At 47.9% G+C, this 27,932-nt stretch overlaps 5 protein-coding genes across 7 annotated transcripts; all 5 read right to left on the bottom strand.

Annotated features, from left to right (window-relative positions):
* Nucleotides 1–6,489: 6,489 nt before the first annotated feature.
* On the bottom strand, nt 6,490–10,840 carry mrm1 (mitochondrial rRNA methyltransferase 1 homolog (S. cerevisiae)). Its single transcript, XM_066695720.1, has 6 exons — nt 10,666–10,840; nt 8,962–9,871; nt 8,739–8,832; nt 8,113–8,233; nt 7,516–7,635; nt 6,490–7,117 (listed from the first exon to the last, which is right to left on the bottom strand). Exons 2-6 carry the CDS (start codon nt 9,735–9,737, stop codon nt 7,068–7,070), a joined length of 1,161 nt encoding a protein of 386 aa, XP_066551817.1. The 5' UTR covers nt 9,738–9,871; nt 10,666–10,840; the 3' UTR covers nt 6,490–7,067.
* Nucleotides 10,841–11,466: 626 nt separating this feature from the next.
* LOC136718099 (dehydrogenase/reductase SDR family member 13) lies at nt 11,467–15,121 on the bottom strand. 2 transcript variants are annotated; one of them, XM_066695723.1, is made up of 5 exons: nt 14,891–15,121; nt 13,210–13,328; nt 12,896–13,019; nt 12,432–12,758; nt 11,467–12,315 (listed from the first exon to the last, which is right to left on the bottom strand). In XM_066695723.1, the coding sequence occupies exons 1-5, from the start codon at nt 15,015–15,017 to the stop codon at nt 12,056–12,058; spliced, it is 957 nt and encodes a 318-aa protein (XP_066551820.1). In that variant the 5' UTR covers nt 15,018–15,121; the 3' UTR covers nt 11,467–12,055. The 2 variants fall into 2 exon arrangements, with proteins under 2 accessions (XP_066551820.1, XP_066551821.1); XM_066695724.1 differs by lacking the exon at nt 14,891–15,121 and adding an exon at nt 14,670–14,776.
* Nucleotides 15,122–16,337: 1,216 nt separating this feature from the next.
* Nucleotides 16,338–19,938, bottom strand: LOC136718097 (dehydrogenase/reductase SDR family member 13). Of its 2 annotated transcripts, XM_066695721.1 has the most exons (6): nt 19,366–19,938; nt 18,778–18,927; nt 18,373–18,491; nt 18,047–18,170; nt 17,638–17,964; nt 16,338–17,549 (listed from the first exon to the last, which is right to left on the bottom strand). In XM_066695721.1, the coding sequence occupies exons 1-6, from the start codon at nt 19,493–19,495 to the stop codon at nt 17,290–17,292; spliced, it is 1,110 nt and encodes a 369-aa protein (XP_066551818.1). In that variant the 5' UTR covers nt 19,496–19,938; the 3' UTR covers nt 16,338–17,289. The 2 variants fall into 2 exon arrangements, with proteins under 2 accessions (XP_066551818.1, XP_066551819.1); XM_066695722.1 differs by lacking the exon at nt 18,778–18,927 and having other exon boundaries at nt 19,366–19,937.
* Nucleotides 19,939–21,147: 1,209 nt separating this feature from the next.
* LOC136718095 (dehydrogenase/reductase SDR family member 13) lies at nt 21,148–23,963 on the bottom strand. Its single transcript, XM_066695719.1, has 5 exons — nt 23,743–23,963; nt 22,988–23,106; nt 22,661–22,784; nt 21,830–22,156; nt 21,148–21,627 (listed from the first exon to the last, which is right to left on the bottom strand). The coding sequence occupies exons 1-5, from the start codon at nt 23,870–23,872 to the stop codon at nt 21,368–21,370; spliced, it is 960 nt and encodes a 319-aa protein (XP_066551816.1). The 5' UTR covers nt 23,873–23,963; the 3' UTR covers nt 21,148–21,367.
* An 838-nt stretch (nt 23,964–24,801) lies between these two features.
* Nucleotides 24,802–27,510, bottom strand: LOC136718094 (dehydrogenase/reductase SDR family member 13-like). The gene is made up of 5 exons (XM_066695718.1): nt 27,266–27,510; nt 26,696–26,814; nt 26,369–26,492; nt 25,573–25,899; nt 24,802–25,301 (listed from the first exon to the last, which is right to left on the bottom strand). The coding sequence occupies exons 1-5, from the start codon at nt 27,393–27,395 to the stop codon at nt 25,042–25,044; spliced, it is 960 nt and encodes a 319-aa protein (XP_066551815.1). The 5' UTR covers nt 27,396–27,510; the 3' UTR covers nt 24,802–25,041.
* Between the last annotated feature and the right edge of the window lie 422 nt (nt 27,511–27,932).

Genomic DNA, 27,932 nt, shown 5'->3' with positions numbered 1-27,932 from the left:
GAGACAGGGATCCACAGTGACGGGGGGCTAAATATCCCCTGACACCAGGAATGAGAGCGAAAGAAGTCCAGGCCAAGCAAGTGTGTGAAAACATAGAGGCCTACGAGATGGGCAGAACCGAGATAACACCAGGCACAATACGGAGAAGTCCTCAACATAGCAGTATTTGGTATGCTGACAGTTTGCATCAAGCAGATTCTCTTGTATAAGACTTATATACCATTATTTGTGCGGTTTGTTTGCTTTCCCCCCAAGCAAGGATACCTCAAAATATTAGGTTTCAGCTTAATACATTTTCTGCGTGTTTTCTCTTTATTTCCACAGTTCTTTGTTCGTAACATTTATAGTTCTTTTCTTCCCTCCAGAGTGGAAGTAAAGCATATACAAAAGCTGGGATTACAGTAAAGAAAATCTTACTTTAAGAAAAGGATTAGACAGCGTTTTGTGGAGGCTGGCAGTGGGTCGCCCCGGCGGTACTGTACTACATGCATAATCAGATGTACAGTGAGAAAGAAGGAACGGCAGCTCCTCCGGCAGCACGTCCTTGACAGCGTGCCGCACCGAAGCTGGGCACGGACCACGCGCCGGTGTTCCCCTCATCAGGGCTGTGGACCGTGGCAGGGCCCGGGTGTGGGACCGTCACAGAGCACTGCTCCAGCCCATGCATATTCACACGCATCAGTTATACAGACAGCCGTGCAGACAACCCGAGCACCTGACGACTGATCTGACCACATAAGCCTAATGGGCCGGAAAGAGGACAGGAAGTTCCCACTTACGCCCGTGTTTTGGTTCACTTCTGTGATCCTGTTTCGGATTCCTCTGCTTGATTTGTTTCACTTTCAAAATGGCGGGGCCGGGTGGCGGTAAATGGCAGAAAAGGATGAGAAATCCCCCCAAAAAACTCCTAAATCGTGCTCCTGGACCTGCATAACGAACTCGGCCCATTTTCGACGCACAACCCTCTTCGGCTCACAACGTCTCGCAAACATGATGCCCAACGTTGGCGCCTGCCACCGCAGCTTAGACGGTTAATGACACAGCGCAGTGGAGACAAGTGTACTGCCGGATCAGACACGGCTTAGTCCTAATGGAGAGGGGCTCACTGCTGGGATTGGAGACACACGATTGCTATTGCTCCTGCATTGGGGCCGAGGAGGAGATAAAGGAAGCCGAGAAGTCCAGAGAGTACAGGCTTTAAGGGCTCGAGCCGGGATATTGTTTTAATCACCTGGCTGCCAAACCGCACGCGTGCGTCGATCTCTGCCACAGTGGGACGTGCTACACGCGTCGGGCTTGTTGCGATTGCGATGCGTAAGCCGGGGAATCAAACTCACGACTGATTGGCTTTCTGCAGGACTCCCTCTAGGGGGGGAAACACATCAGCGGCCCTGGCAGGGAAGCCTCCTCACACGCAGGGAGATAAGGGGGTAGTTAGGACAGGAATCTGCCCTCCGCCACATCGCCAGCCCAGCCCCCGGCCACGCTACCAAACCAGGAGTAATTCTGAGAGACAGCGACCACAGCGTAGGGCCCAGCTTATCGACAGCAGGCGTTTGTTCCCATGATCAGTCCCTGATAGGCAATTGAATCTGTCAGTGACCCTAAACAATCGCTGGGATGAGAAGCAGCGGCCCTCTCCTCTCTCAGCCTCAGTGCCCATCCTGATCAATAGCGCCGATCAATAGCCAGCGACCGATATTGACGACTCTGTCGGTTGCCTGTTTTTCCAGAAGCCGGGTAGCTGCAGTGACATGTGTGTTCTCCCCCCCCCCCACTCCCACTCCCACTCCCACTCCCACTCCCACTCTCTCTCTCTCGTTGATTTACAAAGACCTGAACTCACATATTCATCTCTCAAAATACACACACACTGCAATTCATTAAATGTGTTACTCTGTATCTTTCCATGATCGCTACTATTACTAATAATATTAATAATCTGCTCCCTTGCACATACTTTCTCTTAATATTAATATTTCTTATGTGGCATGAAAGTGTCATATAAACACTGTATATAAAACAATCTGATATACTGTATAAAAATGGAATGTGTCGTTCAAACATGGATCCTGCTAAAGTTGGGCCCCAGACTTACAAACAAAGCCCTGCAAATCAATCCTCGGTACAGTTCAGTCCCTAGAAAGAAGGTCTAGAGTTTTTAAAACCAAGGTGATCGTTCAAATATGCCACCCCCACCCTCCACAGCCTGCCCAAATTCCAGCCCTGATTAAAGTCGGGATTAGCATTCGCATTTCAAGTCTTACTTTTTTTTTGTCTTGCACTGGGCCTACCCGGGCAAACTGCGCTTCCAATTAATCTCCTCCAAACAAGCACCCTCCTCTGCGCTCCCGTCAGCTGGGCCCCCGAGCTCTCCTCGCCCCTGACTGCGGCTCTTCAGGGAGAGAGCGCCCCGCTACCCTGCCACATATGGTCGAGTGCGCTCGCTGAGATGAGCTGCGCTAAACAAAGAGAGCGGGATTCCAGGATTGAATTAACGGCGTAGAAGCGCTGGCAGCCTCTCCTGCCGGTAAACCCCCCCACCCCACCTGCGGCGAAACGACAAGAGAGAACAACTCAGGAGGGACCCCGGCTGAGCATCCTCAACTGCTGAGCAGAGAAATCGTCTTTCTAGAGGGCAAACCTGCCAGGGCAAAGAAACTTTCTTGGTTGTTGCTCAAGGAAGACGAAGCGAGTCACAATAGCACTGAATTGTTTGTGCCTTTGGTTTAATCAGGGGTCCGATTCCCTGATCCTGGAAGGCCACGATCCCGCAGTTGTCGCCTGCAAGTGCTGTTGGGAAAATTGTTGACTCCTATTGACTAAGCAAATAATGGCTTCAGTCTTGATGAAAACTGTAAGATACCGTCCCTCACCAAGAGTAGGGCTATAGACCATGGAAAAAGGAGAACTCATGGACAAGAAAGTGCGTTTGAATATTTTGTGAATCGAAAACAAGACACAGATGGGGTTCTGTGAAGCAGGCCGAGCAGACTCAGGCCCAGTATTCAATGCGAGCCCTTTGCTTTTTCTCCAGAGCGTATATCTCTCTGCTGTGTTCGCTGCAGCTACTATTACTCCAGGTGACTGGGGTCGTTTCGGGAGCAGGGGTGGGGGGGGAATGCAGCTCCACAATCCGCCACTTTTGACTTATTTTGTTTTCTTTCTTCTCCCTTTGAAAGTTGCAACCATAAAAGAACTGTGACCTTCAGCAAAATAAATAAGCCATTATTCTTTTATCGGAGAGACCCCTGTTCCAGGATGTGACAAACAGCTGACAATTAAACATAAATACTGCTCGTTCAGAGCGTTTTGAATGCAGCCGAGCGCTAATTGCCCCAGATGATGGCTGGGTTTGATCTGCTCTGCTCTGAAAGCACTAAAGCCTTTCTTAGCCACACGAGCATAGGGCGTAATTAGTGCCCAATCAATAACCTATGGGTTCTTTCTTGGTCTTGGTAGGTTTGTTTGTGTGTGTGTGTGTGTGTCGTTACACAATTTCCACTGAAAATAATAAACCTCAGGCGATTGCGCAGGGTTGCAGGAGTGCTCCGGTTTGGACTTTGTGGTGCAGATATTAAATGACACTGAACAGATGCTTGGAAAAAATGTAAATCTAAGTATAGATACAGGTGCATCAGAAGGGTACATTCCAACATCTGTATCTGACAATGAGTCATTAGCAATTGTATACTAGACCCTGGCTCATTAGAGGCACTACAATATGGTGTAGTAGAACTAAATCTAATTGAAAACACTACTATCACTACTACTACTTCTAATAATAATTTCAGCTCATTACATTGTACTTCATTTGGAGTCTTGCATTCCAACTATTGTTTAGCACCTCTTAAATGAGGAGGAAAAGGCATTAGCAAAAACCGCAACAGGAAATATTGTTTCAACTGGCAATACCTTCACAAACACGTCTACTGCTGCATACTTAGCACTCAGTACTTAATTCTGCCGGGCGAAGATTTAAAGTCACAAAAACAGCCTCACCAGAACGACGGCAAAGGGCAATTTGTCAAAAGGCGGCTTTTTAAATTGTTACGATGATGATGATGATGATGATGATGATGATGGAATGTCTTGTTCGCAGCCCTCGCAACGCGACGTTGGTCTTCTGAGCACAGATTCTCAGGGAGTCAAAACCAGACCGGGATGCCCCCCGAGAAAAACAGCAACTCTCCCAGGGTAGGTCTACAACGATGGAGACAACATGTCAGTCTTGTTAGGAGAGCTTGCGTTTGCTGGGCTCGTTAGTGAGGGAAACATCTAGAACGAGAGCGAGCGAGATGATGAAACAGGCATTTAGTGAGGAATAATGACAGCTGTACTTTCACAGAGGACAACAATGACCTATTGACCGCGATTAATGATCCTCACTGGCCGGCTCTCTGTTCTTCTGACCCGTGCGCAGGACGCTCCCCGGGCTCACCACTCACAGCCACAGGTGTCACAACACACACGGGTTCAAGGGTTGTTTTTAAGAGCCTGCGTTACTTTTCTCTTCCCTCAAGTCTGCAGACAAGGGCCATCTTTCCACCGGCTGCACAAGCCAAGGCTGCGCCGACTCTCTATTTGTAATAGAACTTGATTAATCATCGACTTCGGAGAATTTACTTTGGCATCAATATTACCGGCATCATTCGTCAGCTCTGGTCTTTTCATTTGCTGCTGCTGTTGTGGTTTCTATTAAAAGCCCGCGACTCGGACGCGGGAGATTCAGGAGACTTCTTGAGGGCGGGATAACGACCAAGACGTACGTCGAGATGGATTTGGAGGGGATTGAGGAGATGCAGTGTAAATTACTCATCAGACACAAAACTCTACTGCAGAGGCCACAAGTCGAGCATTTCGTCGAAAGTCCTTGCAAAATAATAACCTCTGTCGGGTAGTCTCTGTTTAAACGTTCCCCCCCTTTTCATACCAGATACACAGCTTGGGAGAGACGGTTATAGAAGGGAAGATCATCCCCTTTTAAATGTTTTTCCAGTTTTAGAAATACTTGTGATTCTCTGGTAAATGACTGCAAACAAAAAAAGAAATAAAGAATAAGACATGACTGCGATTCCAGAAGAACCTAATTGGCAATTAGTAATACAATTGTGAAATGCAGTAGTTTCCTCTTAATTGATAGCTTTTAAAGCAATATTCTCCCTAGTAAGCCATCTCCACAGCCCCGCTCAGCAAGCCACATTTCTTCATTAGATTACAGCAAATTATAAAAACAGTAAAACAGGTTCATTTACCTAAGTGGTATGATTGAGTGTACATTTATGGAGCTTTTAACATTCCCTCCTTGCTCATCAGGACTCTGCTGGTATCCATCACCCCCAGACGACGGCAGGAAACAAGGGGTAAATTAAAACAAACATATTACTCGCAAACTTTTTAATGAGAGGACGGTTCTGCAAGTGCATTTTGGTTTACATTCGATCAAACACACACCGCTGCACACACACCATTTCCACCCGCTCTTGGTGCGATCGGACACACAGACAGTGTGCGAGCGTCATATTTAGATGACATCCATTATCCCGTTGGTCGGCTTGCCAGCGGTCTCCTCACACGCCCCCAACACCACCGAACTGGGCCCCGACCCTGCTATCTTTCCTTCTTAATGTAATTATCGGCAGAAGAGAGATTTTTTTTTTTAAGTTTGGCTAATTAACACCGGGACGACAGTCAATCCTCACAGGAGACGCCGTGTCCAGTGTCGGGGACGACTTGACAGAAAGTGTGAGAGAGGGATCCTGGCGTTCTTTAGTGCGCTGTAGCGTATTTGTAAACATCGTTAATCACAGATTAGCAGATGGGGACGTTAATTGCACTTGTGGAAGTAACAAGACCCCGAGGATGCTTCTATTTACCGACTGCTAGCATAGCTGTGGAGGGGCCAGGGGGAGCGGGCCTTGGCTCGGGGGGGGGGGGGCGTCTGTATTTGGGTAAAACAGACTGCTGTACGCAACACTTTTTTTTTTTTTTTTCTTCCATCATCTTCTGTTCTCCTCATCCACAGCACCTTCTGCGTTTGTTTCCGATCAGCTGCTTTGGGGTTCAGTGACTCTGTGCCTCCTTTCCCCCCCCCGTGGCCCCCGCGATCTGGGCCCCGCTCAGACCCAAGCCACCTGCTCCAGCAAGAGAAACACCGACAACGAGAAACAACAGCCAGACACGGAGAACGAGGGCAGGCGAGGTTCAAACGCCTCTTTTTTTCCGCTCCCAAGTTCCTTCCAACAGGACAACGGCCCGCAACCGTGTCTGCATTAGAGGAAACAATTCTGCAATGATTTCCTTTGGATTGTTGCTTTTTTGGGTGCATTGTTATAGTGCAGGCCGAAAGATGACCGGTGTACGCTCTACCTGAGGTCGGAGGTGTAAGACCTGTGAAAGTAAGCTGCCTTTGCTGAGGCACTCAACCGAATTGATCTGAAGCCTGAAAACCCATCCACAGACACGGAAAAGACAACGCAGAGACAGCGGTGGACGCAAGAAGACTCCTTTAATGTGGTACTTCTGATTTAGAGTCACAGCCGACACTAAAAAGTTCGCAGAGATATCGGATTGGCCAGATTTGGACTACGAACAAAAAACAACGCAAACCCAGAGCAAACAAAAATATCTATTGTCATTGAAACCACTTTTGCGCTGGTTTGTGTGTGTCTGTGATTGTGTGTGCGCGTCTATGTCTGTGTGTGTCAGTGTGCGTGTGCATGTCTGTGTGTCTGTGTGTGTCAGTGTGTGTGTGCATGTCTGTGTGTGTCAGTGTGCGTGTGTGTGCATGTGTGTGCGTGTTTGCATGTGTGTGCGTGTTTTCACTCGAGCCTCTTTATGACGCCTGGGCTGCTCTCCCGTTGCCCAGGAAACCGCTGGCTGCCGCCGGTCTCCAGAGCGACAGAGCGGCCGTGGCTCAGTGGTCCGGGAGACTGCGCTCACCCCCCCGCCCCCCCGCCGCACTGCATTAGCATAGTCAATCAATCAGGAGCCTCCAATGCCCCGATTGCTAATTGATGTCGTAATCCAGTCTTTAAGCACTGCACTGGGGGGCGGGAGCACGGTGGTCAACGCTCGTTCACGCGCTGGCTGGAAATCAGAGAGTGCAGCAGAATACCTAAGAGGTGAAGAGAGAGATAAGAGTGATTAAAACAGCACTAATAATAAAAATAATAATTATAATTATAATAACAACAATGAGGGGTGGCTCAGTGACATTAAGGCCAGAGTGTGGATCACCAGCTTCCCAGACCCTCTCATGTGAGTCACTGGGATACACGAACAGTTGGCGTTCAGACGCAGAGAGGAGGACCGGGCCCGGTTGAGGGGCATCCATCTGCTTGGCTCCAGTGCCAGGCGCAACGGTGAGGTGGGGGGGTGCTGGAATGCTGTAAACGGCACACCGGCAAGGGGAGGGTCTCCATCTGAATGGACACCTCCCCAAGCACAGCACAGACCCCCAAAACACGACCAGGACACAGCGACTCGCCCGAAGCACCCTAACCATCGGCTCACCTGCAGCCACGGAGACGTTGAGGGACTCCACGCCAGGGTGCAGGGCTCGGCGCGGGGCCACAGTGAGGAGGGCCTGGCACAGCCCCCGCAGCTCTGGGGACAGACCCTCGCCCTCGCTGCCTGAGGAGAGAGACAGGAGAGGGGCGTCAGGGGCACAGCGCATCCTCGGTGATCTCTGCTCGGATCGATCGCAAGACAACAGGACTGACAGAATATTTACTCGGAGAGGACCCAGATCATCCTTATCAATCAATACTCGGCAAACAGTGGATCAGTACACAAACTAATACATCAAATGAAACACAAACATGGCACGATATGGGTCCCGGGACAGTGCGAAGGATGATGTTTACGCTCTCTATATGAAGTGCCGAAGCGACGGGAAGCGAGCAGGAGCTGAATTCAGTCTCTGCCCCACTGAGCACATGCTTTAGAAGAACGTAAAAATTAGGAGAAGAATCTAAGAAATAATTAAAAGCTCATTATTAGAAGTAGGGAAACTGAGCTTTCTTTTTTGGTGCCACATGGGAAGATCTAGTTTAGAGGCAGATGCGGTGCCAATCACGAGGGGATGGTCCGGCACGGGGGAGCTTGTACCCAGAATGAGAATGGTGGGCTTGGTCAGCCGGTATTCTGAACAGGACAGGACAGGGACGCCCGGGTCTTCCTTGGCAGCGCCCACTGTGCCAACGATATGCCAGCCCTGGGCCCGTTTCACCTGCAGTATAAGGAAATGCAAAAATGCGATCAGCTACTAAAACAATCCTGATTCCAGGATAATGAGTCACACCATATTGAGAGTGAAGACTATAAAGTGAAGATCGCATAATATATCACACAGTCAAAACATTCATTTAATACAACAGTTCAAAATCACCGTTTCTACACAGATCATGAAGGTAATAGTCAGTACAGGTCTTGCAGTTTTCCAGTCTGCCTGTAGATATTAGCCTTTGACTAACGAGAAAAATCAGCCAGTGGATGGGCAGGTTAGAACCGATCCAGGAAACGGTGGTGTGCTACTGCCCCCTGGTGGTTGAATGTGATTTTGCAGACTTGGGGGGAAAAAAGCCCACAGAGATATTCAGACGGAGCTCCCTCGAGACGAACGGGTGTGGTTACACTCCAAAACACCAGCCCCGACAGCACAGCAACAAGGCTGCCATCCATAGACGGAGGTAAAGCCAGGGGAGAGAGTGTTATACATGTACGGACAGATTCACCTTTAGCACGTTGGCGGGACTCTCGTATCCGTACACCCCCATGACCTCCATCGCCCCTGAACTGGCCTTGCTCACAACCGGGGTCAGAGGGCAGCTGCAGGCACAGATGTTCGACAAAAGGATGGGAGAGAAGGAGAGGGTGGAGAGGTGCTGTGAGTTGGCGGGCTGAGTGTATGCATGGAATTTGTTAAAGAAAAAATACAGAAATATTAAATAAACAAACCTGTTCCGTAGACTGCTGGCGATCCGGTCCACCCCCAGGAAATAGGCCGAGCGCAGGATGGCTCCAAGGTTCATGGGGTCCTGAATCCCATCCAGAAGCAGCCACAGGGGGGTTTCTGTAGAATCCACACAGTCCCGTTCTGAAGCCCCCTCTGCGGGGAGGTAGCCCAGGGGACTGGCCTCCAGACATATGCCCTGGTGAACCCGGCCTGAGCAGATCTGGTCCAGCTCCTTCTTGCTCACCTGCTGCACCTCCAGGCCCAACCTCCTGGCTCTCTCGTAGACCTCCTGCACGTCCCCCCTCTGCAGGACGCGGCCCTTCTTCACATACAGCTTCGTCATCGTCCTCCGGCCCTGGGAGAGAGCCAGCAGACAGGGCGCCACGCCGAACACGATCTCGGAGTCCTTGCCACCTCCCTCGGCCCTTGCGCGCTGGGGAGTCTTGGGCTTCCTCTTGGGGAGGTCCTCCTTGCTCAGGTTGCGGACTTCGCTGGAGATACGGCCTCCGAGTCCGAGGGCCCCATCTGGACCGTGCGGCCCCCGCTTCCCCTTGCCCTTGGCGTAAGACCACCGCGCCTCACCCGAGCTGCGCAGGCCTCCGAGGGGTCCCTGCTCTGGCCCCCCACGGTCATCGCCCACCGGGGAAGAACACGTCACGGAGCTGTGGTAGGAAGTCCAGTGGAAGACGCTAGCGTTCGACTCGGAAAGACAGAGTCTCGCTTTCCTCAGAGCCCGGGTGCAAACGCAAGTAGTCCGGTTCAACAGCTGCACGCTCATTCTGGGAATTACAAATCTGTCAAACTATCCTGCAGTTCACACCCTTGCCAGTCAGGATATAGAGCTTAAAATAACAGACTGCCTCCTAAATATTCGGAAGCACAGTCCTTTTTAACCGTGGTCTTCCTCAACATCTAAGAAAAGAAATAAAACATGGATCAGTTACAAGATGTATTCCTGTTTTTGTGGCTGGACTCCTACACATAGTTTAAGGGCTTAAGTTGCCACCATTCACTTACTGTTGCTGCTCAGTTGGTTTCAGTTCATACTTAATATTATTTTTACCCTGTGGGTGATTGTATTACAAAACTCCCCTTCCTCATCTCTCTGGGGAGAAGACAAAGCCAGTGAGGTATAGACTTCAATATGAATGTCAGAAGACCCTTGTGACACTAAGATCTTACCCCGTCGGGCTCAGTTTTAAACGAAAAATAAATGAAAACCTTTTCTATATAAATATACATTGCGGGCTCTTAATAAAACAGGCAACCCAAAGTCCATTATTAATAGAGGGCCCGGGGAAGTCTATTAATAAAACTGGCCCTTGGGACTCCATTAAAACAAGAGTCTACTACTGTGACGTGGACGCTGCGGATTATAAATATGCTCGATTAAGCGATAAATTCAGGGACCTGGAAGGCAATTGTTTTTAGTTATTTCTTTATTTTGCATTACAGATATGGATTAAGAGTCTGAACCGGGTGGGTTTGATTGGGGAGAGACACAAATTCAGCTCAAACACAGGCACTTCATTGGACTCCAGCCCAATTAGCCGCATTTCCAATTAGTGCAGTGACGTATTTACAGAAGGACAGATTGCATGTTTTCCCACCAACTGCTTATCGCACTTCACCCGCTACTATCTGCGCTCGTCTGGATCATGGCAGTCGTCTCTTTCTGCTCAAACAAGAACTGACACAAGCCTTACCGGCACTTTATCACACAGCGCCGCTCCCCGGTTTATTCCTGTTCCCCGGGGTGGAGAAGACGTTGCATGTCCAGTCATCAGGACACACTTCTGCTCCGGTCACAATGTGTCCACACGTGTCTCCACAGTCGCAGTCAGTCCGCTTCCTGCAACAATGTAACGAGCGACTTCCGCCTCTGCGCACAAAGGAAAAGAAACAGCGCCCTCTGCCGGTCCTCCCGTTTATACACAATGCACTGCAATGGAGCGGTGTATCTGGTATCCACACATACCTATCCGCTATGGCGGGTATAGTATTGTCTTGGAAGCTGTCAGTGAGGCCTGAGATATTATACATTTAGTATCTTCACTTTCTTTAGCATCCAAACACAATCTGAATAGCCCGAGAGAAGAAGTTAGTGACTTTTGCATGTGGTGCAATGTTTGGTGGGCGATTTCTAGGGTGCTAACCAAGTAAGAGTCCTTCAACACTGCAGACGTGTAAGTCATGCCCCAGCGATTGAGGATCACCTTGTTGTTCTGGAAAATCCTCTACTGCACGGGGGGGCACCACACCCACTGCAGCCGTTTTCCCACAAACTGCCACTCAACCAGAGAGCACGGAGATCAGATACGGACACTTATTAGACTTTCTGAGCGCTGATATTGCAAAACAAAATCCAACCTGCACCTTTAAACCGTGATAATATCCCTGTAAAGGCCAAACCTCGACCAAGAGTTTGCAAGTTTAATTAAACCCTTAGCCTTCGCATATATGGTGTAGAAGTGTTTTCTTTCACAAATGCAGTCCGGAGTCCGGAGTCAGGAATCAACAGGTTCTTTATTTCAAAGGCACACGGGGGCCCCGTCTCCACGCCTCTGAGCCGAGGCCATCGTTTGACAGACATTTAGACACACAGTTCAGTAACAAAAACTCCATACAAGGACCACACAGACAAAGCCGATCTGAACAGAAGCAATGGTGGCACACTTCGCTTTTCAATCACCCAGAGTTTATTACTGGGTCTAGAAGTCATTCGGTGTGCAGGACAGATGCTGTCTTTGCAGACGCTGCGGAGGTCTTATAGATTGAAGAAGGCAGCTCGTCTATTCTTAATGCGATTCTTGTGTCTTGGCCAGGTCACGGGACACTGTCAGTCCCTACTATGTGTAGGAATTGGTAGTGTTTAATATGAATGTATTTATTATTATTGATTATTTATTATTAAACAAAATAGTACATAAACATCTCCATAATATGCGAGTCTTTTACACATAGATAAACAAGTTGTTAAGAGCTTGGGTCGCCCTGAACCCCAGCCCTGTGGCGCTCCGGACAGCGGTGGCAGGGTGCGCCAGCTCCTCTCCACAGCCCTGGTGTCTCTCTCTCCCTCTCTCCCTCTCTCTCTGCTCAGGCCAGGCCGGTCAGCCTCTCACTGACCTCCCACAGCTTCTTGGCCACGGCGTCGTCCCGGGCCTTGGCTCCCACCTCCTGCACAGCGCAATTGGAGAAGTAGCGCCCGCTGAGCGGCTCGATGCCCTCCTGCAGCGCGCAGTGCAGGGTGGTCTGAGCGCCGGCCTCCGCGTCCAGGAAGAACAGTTTGGCGATGGGGATGGTGACAATCTTCTGCCAGAGGCTCAAATGGCGGCCTATCTCGGTCTGGATCACTCCTGGGCAGAGGAGACAGAACGAAGCATGGGTCGCCCACATCGCTACGAATATAACTTCACACACCACTGCAAGCTTGTAGGAGACACAGTAATGCTTGGACTGCGTGGTCACTGACCTGGGTGCAGACTGAAGCAGGTGGCGTTGGTGCCCTCCAGGCGGTTGGCCAGCTCCCGGGTGAAGAGCACATTGCACAGCTTGCTGCTGCAGTAGGCCTGGATATTCTGCAAGGTGGACTGGCCGGTCACCAGGTCCTTGTGGGAGCTGAGGATGCCGAAGTCCACGGTGCCCCTGCGATGGGCCAGTGCAGACACGTTGACCACGCGGCTGGCACCCCCCTCCTTCAGCCGCTCCAGCAGGAGGCAGGTCAGCAGGAAGTGGCCCAAGTGATTCACCCCAAAAATCATGCCAAAACCATCTGCGGTCCTGCCTGGGCCAATCAACCCTGAGGAGCAACGCACAGCAGGGCGTGAGTTAACCTGAAACAGACCCCATCGGAAGGGTGATATTCACATTGTGGGGGTAGAAGTACCCATGTTTTGCGTATCCTCATTTTAACGTGCATCTCACGCGCAGAATCACCTGCGTTATTGATGAGCAGGTCCAGCCGGGGCTCGGTCTTCAGGAACGTCTCGGCGAACGAGCGCACAGACTGCAGACTGGCCAGGTCCAGCTGCATGAACACCACCTCACTGTTGCCACTGTCCTGAAACACAAGCCAGCACCCACGTACCTGTAAACTGAGCCTGTAAACTCACCCCCTATGCCACTCTCTTCCAGGTCCGAATTCAGTCGTCTGTTCGATTTTTTTTAACAACTGGCTAAGCAGGAAATGCTGCAGATGTGATTTAAGTCCAAAGACACTGTCGATAGTATTTCAGTCCGGGCTCTCTTACCCTCCTGATGTCGTGGACCGCGGCCTCGGCCCTCTGCTTGTTGCGGCAGGCGAGAATGACCCTCGCCCCTCTCCTGGCCAGATCCAGCGCCGTGGCTTTGCCGATGCCGGTGTTGCCCCCTGGCAGAGAGACACGCTCAGGTGAGTAGGGGGTCAGAGACTGAAGGCGTGGGTTAAGAGTCAAGGGTCAGACTCGACTATCATTCCACAGCTGGGCTATTTTGTCGTTTATGGCGTAATTAGTCTGACTGTGAGAGCGTGCCGAGTCTTGTTCTATTGAAGGCTCCCTTTATTGCAGAAGATCAATAATTATTGATTGGTAACCGATTAAAAAAGATAATTTGTCTGCATGTGACAATACTCCTTGCATGAAATATTATGGTATGATTTTGTTTGTAGTATTCAGGTTACTATCAGGTTACTATAGTAGTAGAATTAAGGTTAGGAGTAGTATGCATCAGCAATAGTATGTAAAAGTAAGTAAGTTAGTAGCTGTAGTATAAAAGTATGTTCATGTTAGTATGCAATTTTGTATAAGAATATGGAATTATTTTTTATGAATGATAATTTAGTATAATACCTGCTACTATACTACAGCTACTAACCTACTTACGGTTACATACTATCACTGATGCAAACCTATATTCCATTACGATTATTTCAATTAACAGACACAATTATTATTAAATATTACTACTAGTAGTTAGTATTAATAAGATACTTTGTCTGTCTTTGACAGTACATTTTGCACAGTATATTACTGAATTTCTATAATTTGCTATAGTAGCATGCAGGTTAATCTCAGTGATAGTTTGCACATTAGAGTAAATTAGGTTAATACTGTAGAGTGTAGTGCAGAATACTGTAGTACAGTGCAGTACTGTTACATAAATACTGCTGCATCATCACTAATTCTCATACCAATATCTTTTACTTACATACTATAATGGACACTAACACACCTGCTTCTGTACTACAACTACTATTCACTTACTAGCACTTATGCGATCTGCTCCTAACCTAACTGCTAACTTGCACAAACCTAAAAACTATCATTGATAATGACCTATACTACCATACAAAACAAGACATAGTAAATCATATATTGTGCAAAGTACTGTCACATGCGAGACGCATCCTGCGGTGGATCAGTCGAGTTGCTCTGATGTGTTCCGTGATGAAGCGGACGGAGGACAGGCGGCCCAACACTGTGTCCAGATCTCGGAAATGAATGCGAGGCGCTTTAGTGAAGACCACCGTGTTATTGACAGAGTAAGTTAGTCTACATTAGTGGACATAGTGGACGGGAGAGGGTCACACCAGCATGAACCTGCACACCTGCACAGCCTCACAGCAGCACCCCCAGCTGACGTCACACTGAGACCGTGTCTGTGCCGTTATTAACCGCCCCCCCACCACACAAGACCAAATACAACACGCAGACTGTATGCTTTTAAATACCTGCAAGGTGCATTAAAAAAATCCACAAAACCAGTTCCGCAGACACAGGAAGACACTTGCCCGCTGCACACCCGAGGAGGAAACAAACCCAAACAACGCAGATGTCCGCAGGTCTGCAGATCTGCGCGGCTCCACCAATAGGACGGGGGAGATTGTGCAGATCTGCGGGAATCTGCGCTACTGCACCGGCGCTGCTCTGTGCACCATCTCCCAGTACATACCGGTCACAATCGCCGTCTTCCCCTTCAGCACCGCCGGGCTCTTACACACAGAGCCTTTGATCAGAGTGTAGTAAATCAATACATAAACCAGGATGAGCACCGTCAAGCCGGTGAGCAAGTCCGCCATGGCTCCGTCCGATGCAAACTTGGTGTAAATGCAGCTCCGAGACTCCAGCTGCTCACTTGCGCCACTTCTCCCGTCGCTTCCTGTTTTGCAGACGAATGTGTAATACCGACCCTCCCCACTAGAGGTCTCCACATGAAGATGCTGGCTTTCTACGGTAGCCCACGTTGACCACAATATTGATTTTGTCCATCCGATTTGCATCCAAATTGACACACGCCGATGGGTAATTGATAGCCGTCAGTAAATACTGGGTCGGTAGCTAGATTACAGTCTAAACCAGTGGTTCCCAAACCGGTCCTGGGGACCGCCTATCGTGCTGGTTTTTGTTCCAACCGAGCTCTCAATTACTTAATTGAACCTTAATTGAAGTAACAATCTGCTTAGATTTTACTTTAAATTGTGTAAGAAAATAGTTGTTTCTTCAATAGGTTTAAAATAATTCGATACTTAACTTAAAACCCCTACTGTTTAAAATAATTAAGTCTGATTTAGGAAATTAGTTCAATTAAGGGTTCAATTAAGTAATTGAGAGCTCAGTTGGAACAAAATCCGGCAGGGTAGGGGGTCCCCCAGGACCGGTTTGGGAACCACTGGTCTAAACCAGGTTAGTTTTGTTCATTTGCAGTGTAGCTTCAACCCTTTGAAAAACTGCTGGTTAGACTGAGTGAGCAGGAAAATCAAATCAAATTGAGGGAAAGGGGTGCAGCCCTAAAACTGGCAGCAGATAGAAGTCAATGGGATGTGGCACTCAAGACCGGCATATGACATCAAAACTTCACCCCACCCATTGCCTCAGGACTTCCACCAAATGCACCTGAACTCCTTTATTCTATTGGCAAAAGCTGCCCTCAGTGAGTGGGATTTTCGAATGGCAGGTGGATCGAGGTCTTGTTTGTGTATGGTCGTGTGCCACCTCCATTTCAGTGGGTGAAATATAATACAGGAGCACGAGACTCCACATTATCCTGGGCAGAGAGAACGAGTCCCATTGAGGACCAGATTCTGAAACAATACCTTCAGGGCAACGTGTCTAACAGTACTGATGAAGACTGGGTGTGAGGGCCACACTAGGGACCTTCATGAATTCCAGGGAGAGCAAAAGGTTCTCAAGACTTGACCAGTGGTTGTCAGCCCTGGAGGACCCCCTACCCTGCTGCTCTCTCACCGACTTCAATTAAGGGTTCAATGAAGACGAGCAAGCCAATGCGATTCAGTCAAAAACAATCGGCTACACGTTTGTTTTAGTTTGTCATTTTTATTTTTTCCTGATCTTCGAAACATTTGTATTCCCTTCGGTGGAAACAAGAAAACGAGGAACAGTACAGGTACACATTTTAATTCATTGCGATTGTTACTGCAGTAATTAAAAACAAAACCAGCATACCAAGTCACAGACTAACGCATGATAGCTGCGACACAAAAATAGCTACACATCACAAACTGCCACAATTATTATTTTTTAAACATGTATTCCACAAACAACATCCATAAAGGCTAGCAGCCTGTGTATCCTTCACTCACTGCAGCCAACGAACCTCGCGAAGGCGTCTTCTTTCCTCGGAGCACATCCCAACACCAAGTTTCATCCGACACCAGCAGCAGCTTGCCCTTGCACTGGGAAGCAGTTTACGATCATTGGTTCAAACGTCCATCACAGGGACTCCAGGTTGTGTAATCGGGCAGCGATTTGAAACAGTCATGAGACCAGCAGGTACCACGTAATCTGACCCTGAACCTCAGCCCCGCAGATTACAGATCCCGGGTTCAAGCACATGGAGTCAGTTTGTGCTGCTGGTCCATTGTGTGCAGATGCATGGGTTTCATCACGGAGAGGAAACATCATCTCGCATCACACTGTGGTTTGCTGCAGAGCTCAGCAGCTACAGGTGACCTAAGCATGGTCTCTTTCCCATTGTACATTTCAAGTCGTCGGCTGTTGCACAGTTCTTCCAAATATATGCACGCATACGAGTCAAACTGAGGCATGGTTGGCAAAAAAAAAAAAGACAACTAGAATAAAATAAAAATACACAAATGTTTATCCCCTTATACATACAAACACACACATGTGTATATATATTACACACATACATATACACACACACACACACACACATAACAGGTTCTTTGGTCAGTTTTGTTCATCTTCTTTGGTCGTTGCATCTGATCCAAACTAACACTTGAGCAGAAACCCCAACCCAGCCCTGTGGCGCTCCAGACAGCGACTGCGCCCGCTCCTCTCCACACTCAGCCCTGGAGCCTCTCTCTCTGCTCAGGCCAGGCCGGTCAGCCTCTCACTGACCTCCCACAGCTTCTTGGCCACGGCGTCGTCCCGGGCCTTGGCTCCCACCTCCTGCACGGCGCAGCAGGAGAAGTAGCGCCCGCTGAGCGGCTCAATGCTCTCCTGCAGTGCACAGTGCAGGGTGGTCTGGGCACCTTCCTCTGCGTCCAGGAAGAACAGTTTGGAAATGGGCTTGATGAACACTTTCTGCCATAGACTGCAATTCCGGGATAACTCTGTTCTCACTACTCCTGAGGACAGCAAAGAGAGGGGAAACCCGTTCAGACAGAGCCACACACTCGCACACACACTCGCACACACACTCGCACACACACTGACCTGGGTGGACGCAGTAGCAGGTGACGTTGGTGCCCTGCAGCCTCTTGGCCAGCTCATGAGTGAACAGCACATTGCAGAGCTTGCTGTTGCAGTAGGCGCTGAAGAACTGCCAGCTGTACTTGCCCGTGCCAAGGTCCCTTTTGCTGTTGAGGTTGTCAAAGTCGATCCTGCCCCAGATATGGGCCAGGGAGGACAGAGTGACCACACGGCTCGCTCCGCCTTCTTTGAGGCGTGGCAGGAGCAGACAGGTCAGCAGGAAGTGACCCAGGTGATTGACGCCAAACTCAATCCCGAAGCCATCCTCCGTCCTCCCGTCTGCCACCAGTCCTGCACCACAGAGACAGAATTAAACGATCAGATTGAATTTCAGATTTCCCTATATTTTACGGTGACGTTCTCTCGGCCTCACCCGCGTTATTGATGAGCAGGTCCAGCCGGGGCTCGGTCTTCAGGAACGTCTCGGCGAAAGAGCGCACGGACTGCAGGCTGGCCAGGTCCAGCTGCATGAACACCACCGCACTGCTGCCACTGTCCTGAATCACAAGCCAGTGGTCAGAGGGCACGGCATGAGCACAAAGCATCCTCCAGGCCCCATTTATTCAGAATCAAAGCCGTATTTGACTTGATTAACCCAGAGCACAACGGGACACTAAGGAACCGCTGAATACGTTTACTTTATTCATACAAGTACATGAGAAACAGTGGACTCCTCTGCTGTAATACAGGGTCTCTTACCCTCCTGATGTCGTGGACAGCGGCCTCGGCCCTCTGCTTGTTGCGGCAGGCGAGAATGACCCTCGCCCCTCTCCTGGCCAGCTCCAGCGCCGTGGCCTTGCCGATGCCGGTGTTGCCCCCTGGCATAGAGAGAGAGCGGTCAAAGGATAGGTCGAATATCAATGCTGTGAAACATTACCACAGAGACTGCGATGTCCAGAGCCCGTAAGCACTATTTAATATTTCAAATCAATACATCAGATTTAAGGTACAACCTGTGACTTTAGTGAGTCTTTGAAATGCCATGTAATTGTATTGATTCATGCAAAACACTTTAAAGGAAATTGCGGTTTGATTTTAGAGGCGTCACATGTTTGTGCATTGGCGTGTATTTTGGCGCACTACAGAGCCCGGTACAATCCTCACCAGGGCGTAGACACAGGAGGCAGCAACAAGTGTGCAGCATTAGTTCAAATGAGAAGTCATTGTACCACATATGCGATACAATGGTTGTAATTAATAACAGCGTTTCCCCCCGATGATGCTTGAATGCGATTGCTCGGGTCCCAACGGGTCCTCAGGTATAAAACAGAATAAAGCAAGTTAAGATTTGATTGTCCAACAGCTTTCCCTTTAATTGATTCAAATTAATATCCTGGTAGCTTAAAGACTCTGGAAATGCAACAGGCCTATTCACATAATATTATTAATTCAACACCGACTGTAACCAGAGGAACAATCTTGATGGATTCTGCCAATGCCAATATCCCGGACCTGCGATCCTCCATGAATGCGTGTGAAGCAGAATAGGTTTTGCAACTTTTAAATTGCCGGTGCACCTGCGGGACACGATACTTACCTATTGTGCCATATACTCGTCATTTAAATCACGCACATTATCAACCAACGCGTTTTCATAGACTATGGTGCTTCTAGAAAAGAAAGCAATGTTCGTCTCGCCCATTCATGAAATATAGCCATAGTTTAACGAAGCAGGTATGCATTGGGTTTTACCGGTTATAATCGCCGTCTTTCCAGTCATGTCAGCATTGCTGGCACATCTCGCCCTTTTGAAGAGGGTGTTTTGCAGGAGCGCATAGGCTCCCGCAATCAGCGCCGCCACCGCAGCCACCGCAGCCCACATTGCGGCCCCTGCGCGTCCGGGACAGAGCCCACAATGCGGGCGCAAAGGCTGCTCTCCGTCTCTCCCACACAAAGACCTGCCTTCCTCGTACGTCCCGGGCCGTTTGACCGGTTTGTCAGTGTGGGCGCCTGTGTTCAGAGCTCAGGCCTGCACGGCGGATAAACCGGTTCCAGGTGAGAGGGACCCTCCTTTGATTTAGTCACAGCACCTGTTACGTTAGAGCCGCTCCAATCCTGGCACTGTGCTGTTGCGCTTTATTTAATTGGGTCAAATGTCAATCAATGAACTCTTCACGCAGATTGTAGACCTAAGCGTTTATTTAGATCCGTTCTCACAAAAACCTCTTTAATGAGGCTGACCAGACACCACTATTGCAAAACTGGTTTCAGTGTTTGGTTTCCACTTCAGAAAAACAGTCAAGACACACCCTGGACTACACCAGCCATCCTCAGCCCCTTGCCATTGAAAGTCTCATTCTCACAGCTTTTAAACTCATCTTTAATAGCCAGGGAGAAGAAAACGAGGAAACGTGTTCACATAATGTAATTAGTTCAATTAAGTGGTTTGGAATTAAACGTTTCAAAGATCCTAGTGACAGCAGAGCAGTGGTCCTCAACCCTGGTCCTGGAGGAGCCCCTAGCCCGCTCTCTTTGTTCCAGCTGAGCTCTCAATTACTTAATTGAAGCCTTAATTGAAGTAATATTTTCCTAAATCAGAGCCTTCAACAGTGGATGTTTTAAGGTGAGAATAAAATTGTATAAGGAACTAACTATCTTATTAAGAAACCAAATTTGTATTAGTTACACAATTTAAAAAGTCAAATGTAAGCAAATGATTACTTCAATTAAGGGTTCAATTAAGTAATTGAGAGCTCGGTTATTTATTTATTTCGTATTATATTAATTTAATTTAATGTGAGACACATAAAGCAGTGGCGCATAAGGAGACCATTTTCTTATTATATTATCTCTGGTTAGACTCTGGGTTTTCCCATCTTTCCGGAGTTGGGTTTGAGAGCATGCGCATTAGTGCGGGACTCAGAGGTTTGGCTCTGACTCGGGTCAGATGCGTGGAGGTGCTTGGGGCTGGGACAAGGCCTTGTGACATTTAATCCATACAGTTTCTGATATCAACAATTGTATTTTTGATATGAGAAATTGAATTTTTGATATCGAAAATCCAATGTTCGATATCAGTAATTATGGATTATGGATTTAACGTCTTGCCATACGGGTCTCATTCGGTCACAATGAACCCCTTGCTGGTTTGTTTCAACTTGGATTCTCAGCCACCGAATCAACGATTAATTCCAGCTCAGCACTCCTGCTTATAAAACACCAAAAAGTAAACCTGCCCCATATCAACATGTTATGAGTGAAGTAATATTAATTTATGACATGTTAAATCTTCACATCAAAATAATACATAGGTATAGTACTACTACTATACAAATATGAATAACATTTCTTATGTATTAAGACCATCAAATAAGAAAGGGGTCATATTTGTTTTACCACTTATAACCTTTAGTTACCTAACCCCATGAAAAAAAACTAAAATCAGTGACAGCTCATAACATTTTGAAATACACATTATAATTAGCTCATATTCAGGACACAAAGAATTGTTATATAAAAAAAAGAAGATCCAAACACTTGTATGTCTGCATTTTATTCAGAATAAATTCATACTTGCGTTTTGTGAAATTTATGTTGTCATCACAGGTATTTCATAGGAAAATGTACCATTACAAAACTATACCACAAATATTGAATTGTCCAAAGAGAATCTGTGTTAAGCAGAGCAGAATGGAAAGAGGCAGTATCCCTCTCTGCCGCTAGCCCTGGAGCCCCTCTCTCCCTCTCTCTCTGCTCAGGCCAGGCCGGTCAGCCTCTCACTGACCTCCCACAGCTTCTTGGCCACGGCGTCGTCCCGGGCCTTGGCGTCCACCTCCTCCACAGCGCAGCAGGAGAAGTATTGCCCGCTGAGCGGCTCGATGCCCTTCTTGAGCGCACAGTGCAGGGTGGTCTGGGCACCGGCCTTTGTGTCCAGGAAGAACAGCCAGGCCATGAGCTTGAGTATTAAATTTTCCAGAAGACTTGCATTTCGTGTTAACTCAGTTTTCACTGACCCTGAGGACAGCAAAAACAGGGAAACCGTTTAGACACATCCAACACTCAGTGACATGCTTAAAGAGGAACAAGCAGCACTATCACATAGCTCTCTAATGTTTCTTGTGTTTTCTCCCCTTAAGCAAAACAATTTACAGTAGCTTCAGTACATTGTCACAGAACAAAATCCCAAAAACATCTGTCCTTTGAGTCCCACACTGACCCGGGTGCAGACTGTAGCAGGTGACGTTGGTGCCCTGCAGCCTCTTGGCCAGCTCATGGGTGAACAGCACATTGCAGAGCTTGCTGTGGCTGTAGGTCTTAAAAATCCCAGAAAAGGAGTCTCCCAGCCCCAGGGCTTTGTGGGTGTTGATGCAGTCAAAGTCAATCTGCCCCCAACGATGGGTCATGGAGGACACATTGATCACACGGCTCGGGTCCCCTTCCTTCAGCCGGTCCAGGAGCAGGCAGGTGAGCAGGAAGTGGCCCAGGTGGTTGACTCCAAACATCAGACCGAAGCCATCTACAGTCCTGCCAGCGTCAACCACACCTACACCAGGAGATCACAAGAGTTGGCCCTGATTACATAATTTCCTTATAGTTACATGCACATGTTCCTCCTAATAAATGTGTAAAATAGACATCATCCATGCTGCATGCATGTTCACCTGGAACCAGCTGAGCACACGTTTGAACCGGGTCAAAAATGAAAGAGAAGTTTTATGAGGGGAGCAAACGTCTCAGTAGAGGAAGCTCTTGACCAGTGATCTTCCAAACCGGTCCTCCAGGGCCACAATCCAGCAGGTTTGGTCAGCACCTGCATTAGATCTAGGAGAGGGGTTTAAACTGGTTCAGATCAGGGGGAAATCAGTTCAGCTAACGAATGAGCTCAGGTGGAGGAAAGCACAGAAGCAATCAGGTTCTCCAGGACTGGATCTGAAGAGAGCTGCTGCTAAGCAATAGTCCAGCGCAGGTCCTGTGTGTGGAAGTGGGGTAGCAGTGGTGCAGAGAGAGGCAGGCCTCCAGTCCAGCAGCTCTCCTCTCTCGGTCTCACCTGCGTTATTGATGAGCAGGTCCAGCCGGGGCTCGGTCTTCAGGAACGTCTCGGCGAACGAGCGCACGGACTGCAGGCTGGCCAGGTCCAGCTGCATGAACACCACCGCACTGCTGCCACTGTCCTGAATCACAGCAGAGACCAGAGAAGCCTGTTAGCTGAGTTTATTAGGCTGTTATGGTGGGAGATGAGATTACAGATGGAGATTGATATTGAGACTTTGAGGCAGGACAGGATTGTAAACCTGGGCCAGACTCAAGCGGCCACATAATTCCTGTCAAGCAGCATTTTAATGTTGCCACACTTGTTCTTATCTGTGTGTCTCACCTTCTTGATGTCGAGGACTGCAGCCTCTGCCCTCTGCTTATTGCGGCAGGCCAGGATAACCCTCGCCCCTCTCCTGGCCAGGTCCACAGCAGTGGCCTTCCCAATGCCAGTGTTGCCCCCTGGAGGAGAGGCGGGCTGAGATTAGAGCGCAGTGACTTGCACAGTGCAGTTCTTTCACTGGCCGGACTTTAAACACATTAGAAATGTTTGACTACCAACTAGACGGCCTGGAAAAGCAATACAATACAGCTCTAGTTGAAGAAGAAAAAGACAACAACATTGACATAATCGATGTCTTTGAAACCAGCTGAAAATCCTGCCGCAAAATCAAAGAAAAATAAGGATCACAATGATTAAGAGACATTATCTGTCAATGCTGTAGATGTCTGTGGTGATGAGTGGAGCTCAATACAGACGTGAAACATAATGTAAAGAGAAAAACTAATCTATTTTCTCAGACTTGCTACATTCACTGAACATTATCCACAAACCAGTCTTTCTGGGTGAGTTCTCAAACTAAGACCATGTCGGAGAAATAAAGCTTCAAAACCTAGGACCAAAGAAACAAATACCCCAAAAACTAGGATTCTGTTGCAAACATTTGTAGCAGAAAGTCCAAAAGGAACCACACAAAAGGTTGGTGCATGAAGTGGATACATGCTATATTACAGATAAACACTTTGAAAGAACTTTGAATGACATTAATGAGGATTTAGAAAATACTTTTAATAAAAAGAATAAAAAGAATCCCTTACCGGTTATGATTACTGTCTTTCCCTGCAGCCTGGTAGGACTTTTACAGAAAACCCCTGAAAAGAAAGCATAGTATATGCACTGATAAAGGCAAACGACAAGCCCAGACACAGCTAGCAAAATAAAGACCATTTTCAGGAATGGTTTTCTTTCTAGTGATCAGTCTCTTCTCTCTGTATTGTCAGCTGCTCGCTGGGGAAATGCCTGAATGTGTTATTGGTGCTTAAGCTCTTTTTGACTGTTGCTGAATAGTGCCACACCCCCAGGGAGGGCAACACTTCGTATGCAGAACTGCTTCAGCTGGTGCATGCCCCCATGAGGAAAAGTTGCTGAGTCACTCATATTGTCACATGACTCTAGTATGCAGTCAATACATAGCATAGCTGATAATAACAGTATCAGTCAAGCAGGGACCACTTTTAAAGGAGACGAAACCCTTTTATTACATGAGAGATGCATTTATTTCTTAACTGCCGTGACAATATACAAATAGCCTCACCCTAGGACCGTGCGAACCTGCACAGCGGATATGCCACACGAAGAACTATAGTATGAAACACAAGGATATATTATCACAGTTGTAAGACACTCTAAATAAGAGTGGCTAGATGGCTAAGAAATACCAATATTAATAATAATAAACAAAATGGCAAAATACCTGGAAATTCATCTGAATGCTTGGAAATGCAATTTGAGACTGAACCACTGAGGACCACAATAGAGTGCAAGTCCACAGTTACAGAGAGCTGCACTATGTCCTGCGCAGTGATGTCGCTGAGAGCAGTTTCCCAACCACTGTGCCATTGTGTTACATCAGTATTTCACTGGACACGGTTTTAAACACAGCCCTCGCCAACTGCAAAATGTCAAGATAGACCCATACAACCTAGAAACCTACATGTAAAGGGGACTCTGACCCTCACCCTGACCAACATGTACCCTTTAGTTATCTAAGCCCATTAAACAATAAAATATAAATCAGTGACAACTCACAACAGACTGAAATAAACACAATCAGCTCATGTTTGGGACAGAAAGGATTTTTTTTATTTGTTAAAACAATTAAGATACAAACACTAGATGGCTTCAATGTGTATTTTATTCTGAATAGATGTTTGCATACTTGTGTTTTGTGAAATGTATGTTGTCATCATAGGCATTTCATAGGAAAATACACCAATACAAAACTATAATGCATATATTCAATCGGTCTCACTGGAATTGTCCGAAGTGAAGCTGTTTAAACAGAGCAGAATGGAAAGAGGCAGTGTCCCTCTCAGCCCTGGAGCCCCTCTCTCTGCTCAGGCCAGGCCGGTCAGCCTCTCACTGACCTCCCACAGCTTCTTGGCCACGGCGTCATCCCGGGCCTTGGCTCCCACCTCCTGCACGGCGCAGTTGGAGAAGTAGCGCCCGCTGAGCGGCTCAATGCTCTCCTGCAGCGCACAGTGCAGGGTGGTCTGGGCGCCGGCCTCTGCGTCCACTGCAAACAGTCTGCCAATGGGTTCGAAGGCCGCTTTGATCCAAGGATTGAAATTCCGGCCCATTTCTGTTTTCACTATTCCTGAGGACAGCAAAGAGAAGGTTCTTTATATAAGAACTATATACATACATACATACATACATACATACATACATACATACAATATGCCCCATCCCTCGTCCAAGCTGTTCCCACTGTCTAGCTGTTGTGGTGCACTGGAGCAGAGCAGCTCTTCAAACGTACTCCACTGGAGACTAGTTCATCAGACACTACTGTTCTGAAAGGGCTGTGGTAGTAACCCTGGACAGAAAGAAATTCCCAGGAATATCTGTCCTTTGAGTCCCACACTGACCTGGGTGCAGACTGTAGCAGGTGACGTTGGTGCCCTGCAGCCTCTTGGCCAGCTCATGGGTGAAGAGCACATTGCAGAGCTTGCTGTGGCCGTAGGTCTTCATAATCCTGTAGAAGGAGTCTCCCAGCCCCAGGTCTTTGTGGGTGTTGATGCAGTCAAAGTCAATCTGCCCGGAACGATGGGCCGTTGAGGACACGTTGATCACACGGCTCGGGTCCCCTTCCTTCAGCCGCTCCAGCAGCAGGCAGGTGAGCAGGAAGTGGCCCAGGTGGTTGACTCCAAAAATCAGGCCGAAGCCATCTACAGTCCTGCCGGCGTCAACCACACCTACACCAGGAGATCAGAAGAGTTGGCCCTGATTACATAATTTCCTTATACTTATATGCAAATGTTCCTCCTAATAAACGTGTCAAACAGACATCATCCATGCTGCATGCATGTTCACCTGGAACCAGCTGAGCACACGTTTGAACCGGGTCAAAAATGAAAGAGATTTTTTTACGAAGGGAGCAAACTTCCAAACAGGTCCTCCAGGGCCACAATCCAGCAGGTTGGATCACCTGCATTAGATCTAGGAGAGGGGTTTAAACTGGTTCAGATCAGGTGGAAATAGTTCAGCTAACGAATGAGCTCAGGTGGAGGAAAGCGCAGAAGCAATCAGGTTCTCCAGGACTGGATCTGAAGAGAGCTGCTGCTAAGCAATAGTCCAGCGCAGGTCCTGTGTGTGGAAGTGGGACAGCAGTGGTGCAGAGAGAGGCAGGCCTGCAGTCCAGCAGCTCTCCTCTCTCGGCCTCACCTGCGTTATTGATGAGCAGGTCCAGCCGGGGCTCGGTCTTCAGGAACGTCTCGGCGAACGAGCGCACAGACTGCAGGCTGGCCAGGTCCAGCTGCATGAACACCACCGCACTGCTGCCACTGTCCTGAATCACAGCAGAGACCAGAGAAGCCTGTTAGCTGAGTTTATTAGGCTGTTATGGTGGGAGATGAGATTACAGATGGAGATTGATATTGAGACTTTGAGGCAGGACAGGATTGTAAACCTGGGCCAAACTCAAGCGGCCACATAATTCCTGTCAAGCAGCATTTTAATGTTGCCACACTTGTTCTTATCTGTGTGTCTCACCTTCTTGATGTCGAGGACTGCAGCCTCTGCCCTCTGCTTATTGCGGCAGGCCAGGATAACCCTCGCCCCTCTCCTGGCCAGGTCCACAGCAGTGGCCTTCCCAATGCCAGTGTTGCCCCCTGGAGGAGAGGTGGGCTGAGATTAGAGCGCAGTGACTTGCACAGTGCAGTTCTTCTACAACATTGACATATGACCTACTCGATGTCTTTGAAACCAGCTGAAAATCCTGCCGCAAAATCAAAGAAAAATAAGGATCACAATGATTAAGAGACATTATCTGTCAATGCTGTAGATGTCTGTGGTGATGAGTGGAGCTCAATACAGACGTGAAACATAATGTAAAGAGAAAAACAAACCTGACTACTGAACATTATCCAAAAAAAAATCTTTATGGATGAGTTCTCAAACTAAGACCATGTCATAGAAATATAACTTTTTGTAGCAGAAAAGCACAAATAAAGTTGGTGCATGAAGTGGATACATGCTATATTACAGATAAACACTTTGAAAGAACTTTGAATGACATTAATGAGGATTTAGAAAATACTTTTAATAAAATGAATCCCTTACCAGTTATGATTACTGTCTTTCCCTGCAGTCTGGTAGGACTTTTACAGAAAACCCCTGAAAAGAAAGCATAGTATATGCACTGATAAAGGCAAACGACAAGCCCAGACACAGCTAGCAAAATAAAGACCATTTTCAGGAATGGTTTTCTTTCTAGTGATCAGTCTCTTCTCTCTGTATTGTCAGCTGCTCGCTGGGGAAATGCCTGAATGTGTTATTGGTGCTTAAGCTCTTTTTGACTGTTGCTGAATAGTGCCACACCCCCAGGGAGGGCAACACTTCGTATGCAGAACTGCTTCAGCTGGTGCATGCCCCCATGAGGAAAAGTTGCTGAGTCACTCATATTGTCACATGACTCTAGTATGCAGTCAATACATAGCATAGCTGATAATAACAGTATCAGTCAAGCAGGGACCACTTTTAAAGGAGACGAAACCCTTTATTCTCATGAGAGATGCATTTATTTCATTACAAGCGTTCACTTTTTCTCTGAACTGCCATGAAAATATACAAATAGGCCTCTGCTCTATCTATTGAATGACTGCTTGGAAGGAACCATTGAGGACCACAATATAGTGCAAGTCCAGAGCTGCAGAGAGCTGCATTACATCCTGTGCAGTGATATTGCCGAGAGCACTGCTTCCCAACCACTGTATCTTTAAGTTCAGGC

This window comes from Amia ocellicauda, chromosome 22 (assembly GCF_036373705.1).
Source record: "Amia ocellicauda isolate fAmiCal2 chromosome 22, fAmiCal2.hap1, whole genome shotgun sequence".
Lineage (NCBI taxonomy): Eukaryota > Metazoa > Chordata > Actinopteri > Amiiformes > Amiidae > Amia > Amia ocellicauda.
This window is presented reverse-complemented; position numbering and strand designations above follow the sequence as displayed.

Bases quoted from the DNA above. Each gene is read 5' to 3' on its own strand.
- LOC136718097 (XM_066695721.1), bottom strand. From the start codon at position 19,495: ATGTGGGCTGCGGTGGCTGCGGTGGCGGCGCTGATTGCGGGAGCCTAT. The intron at 18,171-18,372 runs GTAAGAGACCCT...CTTGTGATTCAG, and splicing joins CTGTCCACGACATCAGGAGG to GACAGTGGCAGCAGTGCGGT. The intron at 17,550-17,637 runs GTCAGTGTGTGT...TGCTGTCCTCAG, and splicing joins CTGCTACTGCGTCCACCCAG to GAGTAGTGAGAACAGAGTTA.
- LOC136718099 (XM_066695723.1), bottom strand. From the start codon at position 15,017: ATGGCGGACTTGCTCACCGGCTTGACGGTGCTCATCCTGGTTTATGTA. The intron at 13,020-13,209 runs GTAAGAGAGCCC...CTTGTGTTTCAG, and splicing joins CGGTCCACGACATCAGGAGG to GACAGTGGCAACAGTGAGGT. The intron at 12,316-12,431 runs GTCAGTGACCAC...TCCTCTGCCCAG, and splicing joins CTGCTTCAGTCTGCACCCAG to GAGTGATCCAGACCGAGATA.
- mrm1 (XM_066695720.1), bottom strand. From the start codon at position 9,737: ATGAGCGTGCAGCTGTTGAACCGGACTACTTGCGTTTGCACCCGGGCT. The intron at 8,833-8,961 runs GTTTGTTTATTT...CTGTGCCTGCAG, and splicing joins GCCAGCAGTCTACGGAACAG to CTGCCCTCTGACCCCGGTTG. The intron at 8,234-8,738 runs GTGAATCTGTCC...CTTATACTGCAG, and splicing joins GTCCCGCCAACGTGCTAAAG to GTGAAACGGGCCCAGGGCTG.
- LOC136718094 (XM_066695718.1), bottom strand. From the start codon at position 27,395: ATGGTCTTTATTTTGCTAGCTGTGTCTGGGCTTGTCGTTTGCCTTTAT. The intron at 26,815-27,265 runs GTAAGGGATTCA...CCTCTCCTCCAG, and splicing joins AAAGACAGTAATCATAACTG to GGGGCAACACTGGCATTGGG. The intron at 25,900-26,368 runs GTGAGGCCGAGA...CTCCTGGTGTAG, and splicing joins CCTGCTCATCAATAACGCAG to GTGTGGTTGACGCCGGCAGG.
- LOC136718095 (XM_066695719.1), bottom strand. From the start codon at position 23,872: ATGGTCTTTATTTTGCTAGCTGTGTCTGGGCTTGTCGTTTGCCTTTAT. The intron at 22,785-22,987 runs GTGAGACACACA...GCTGTGATTCAG, and splicing joins CAGTCCTCGACATCAAGAAG to GACAGTGGCAGCAGTGCGGT. The intron at 21,628-21,829 runs GTCAGTGTGGGA...TGCTGTCCTCAG, and splicing joins CTGCTACAGTCTGCACCCGG to GGTCAGTGAAAACTGAGTTA.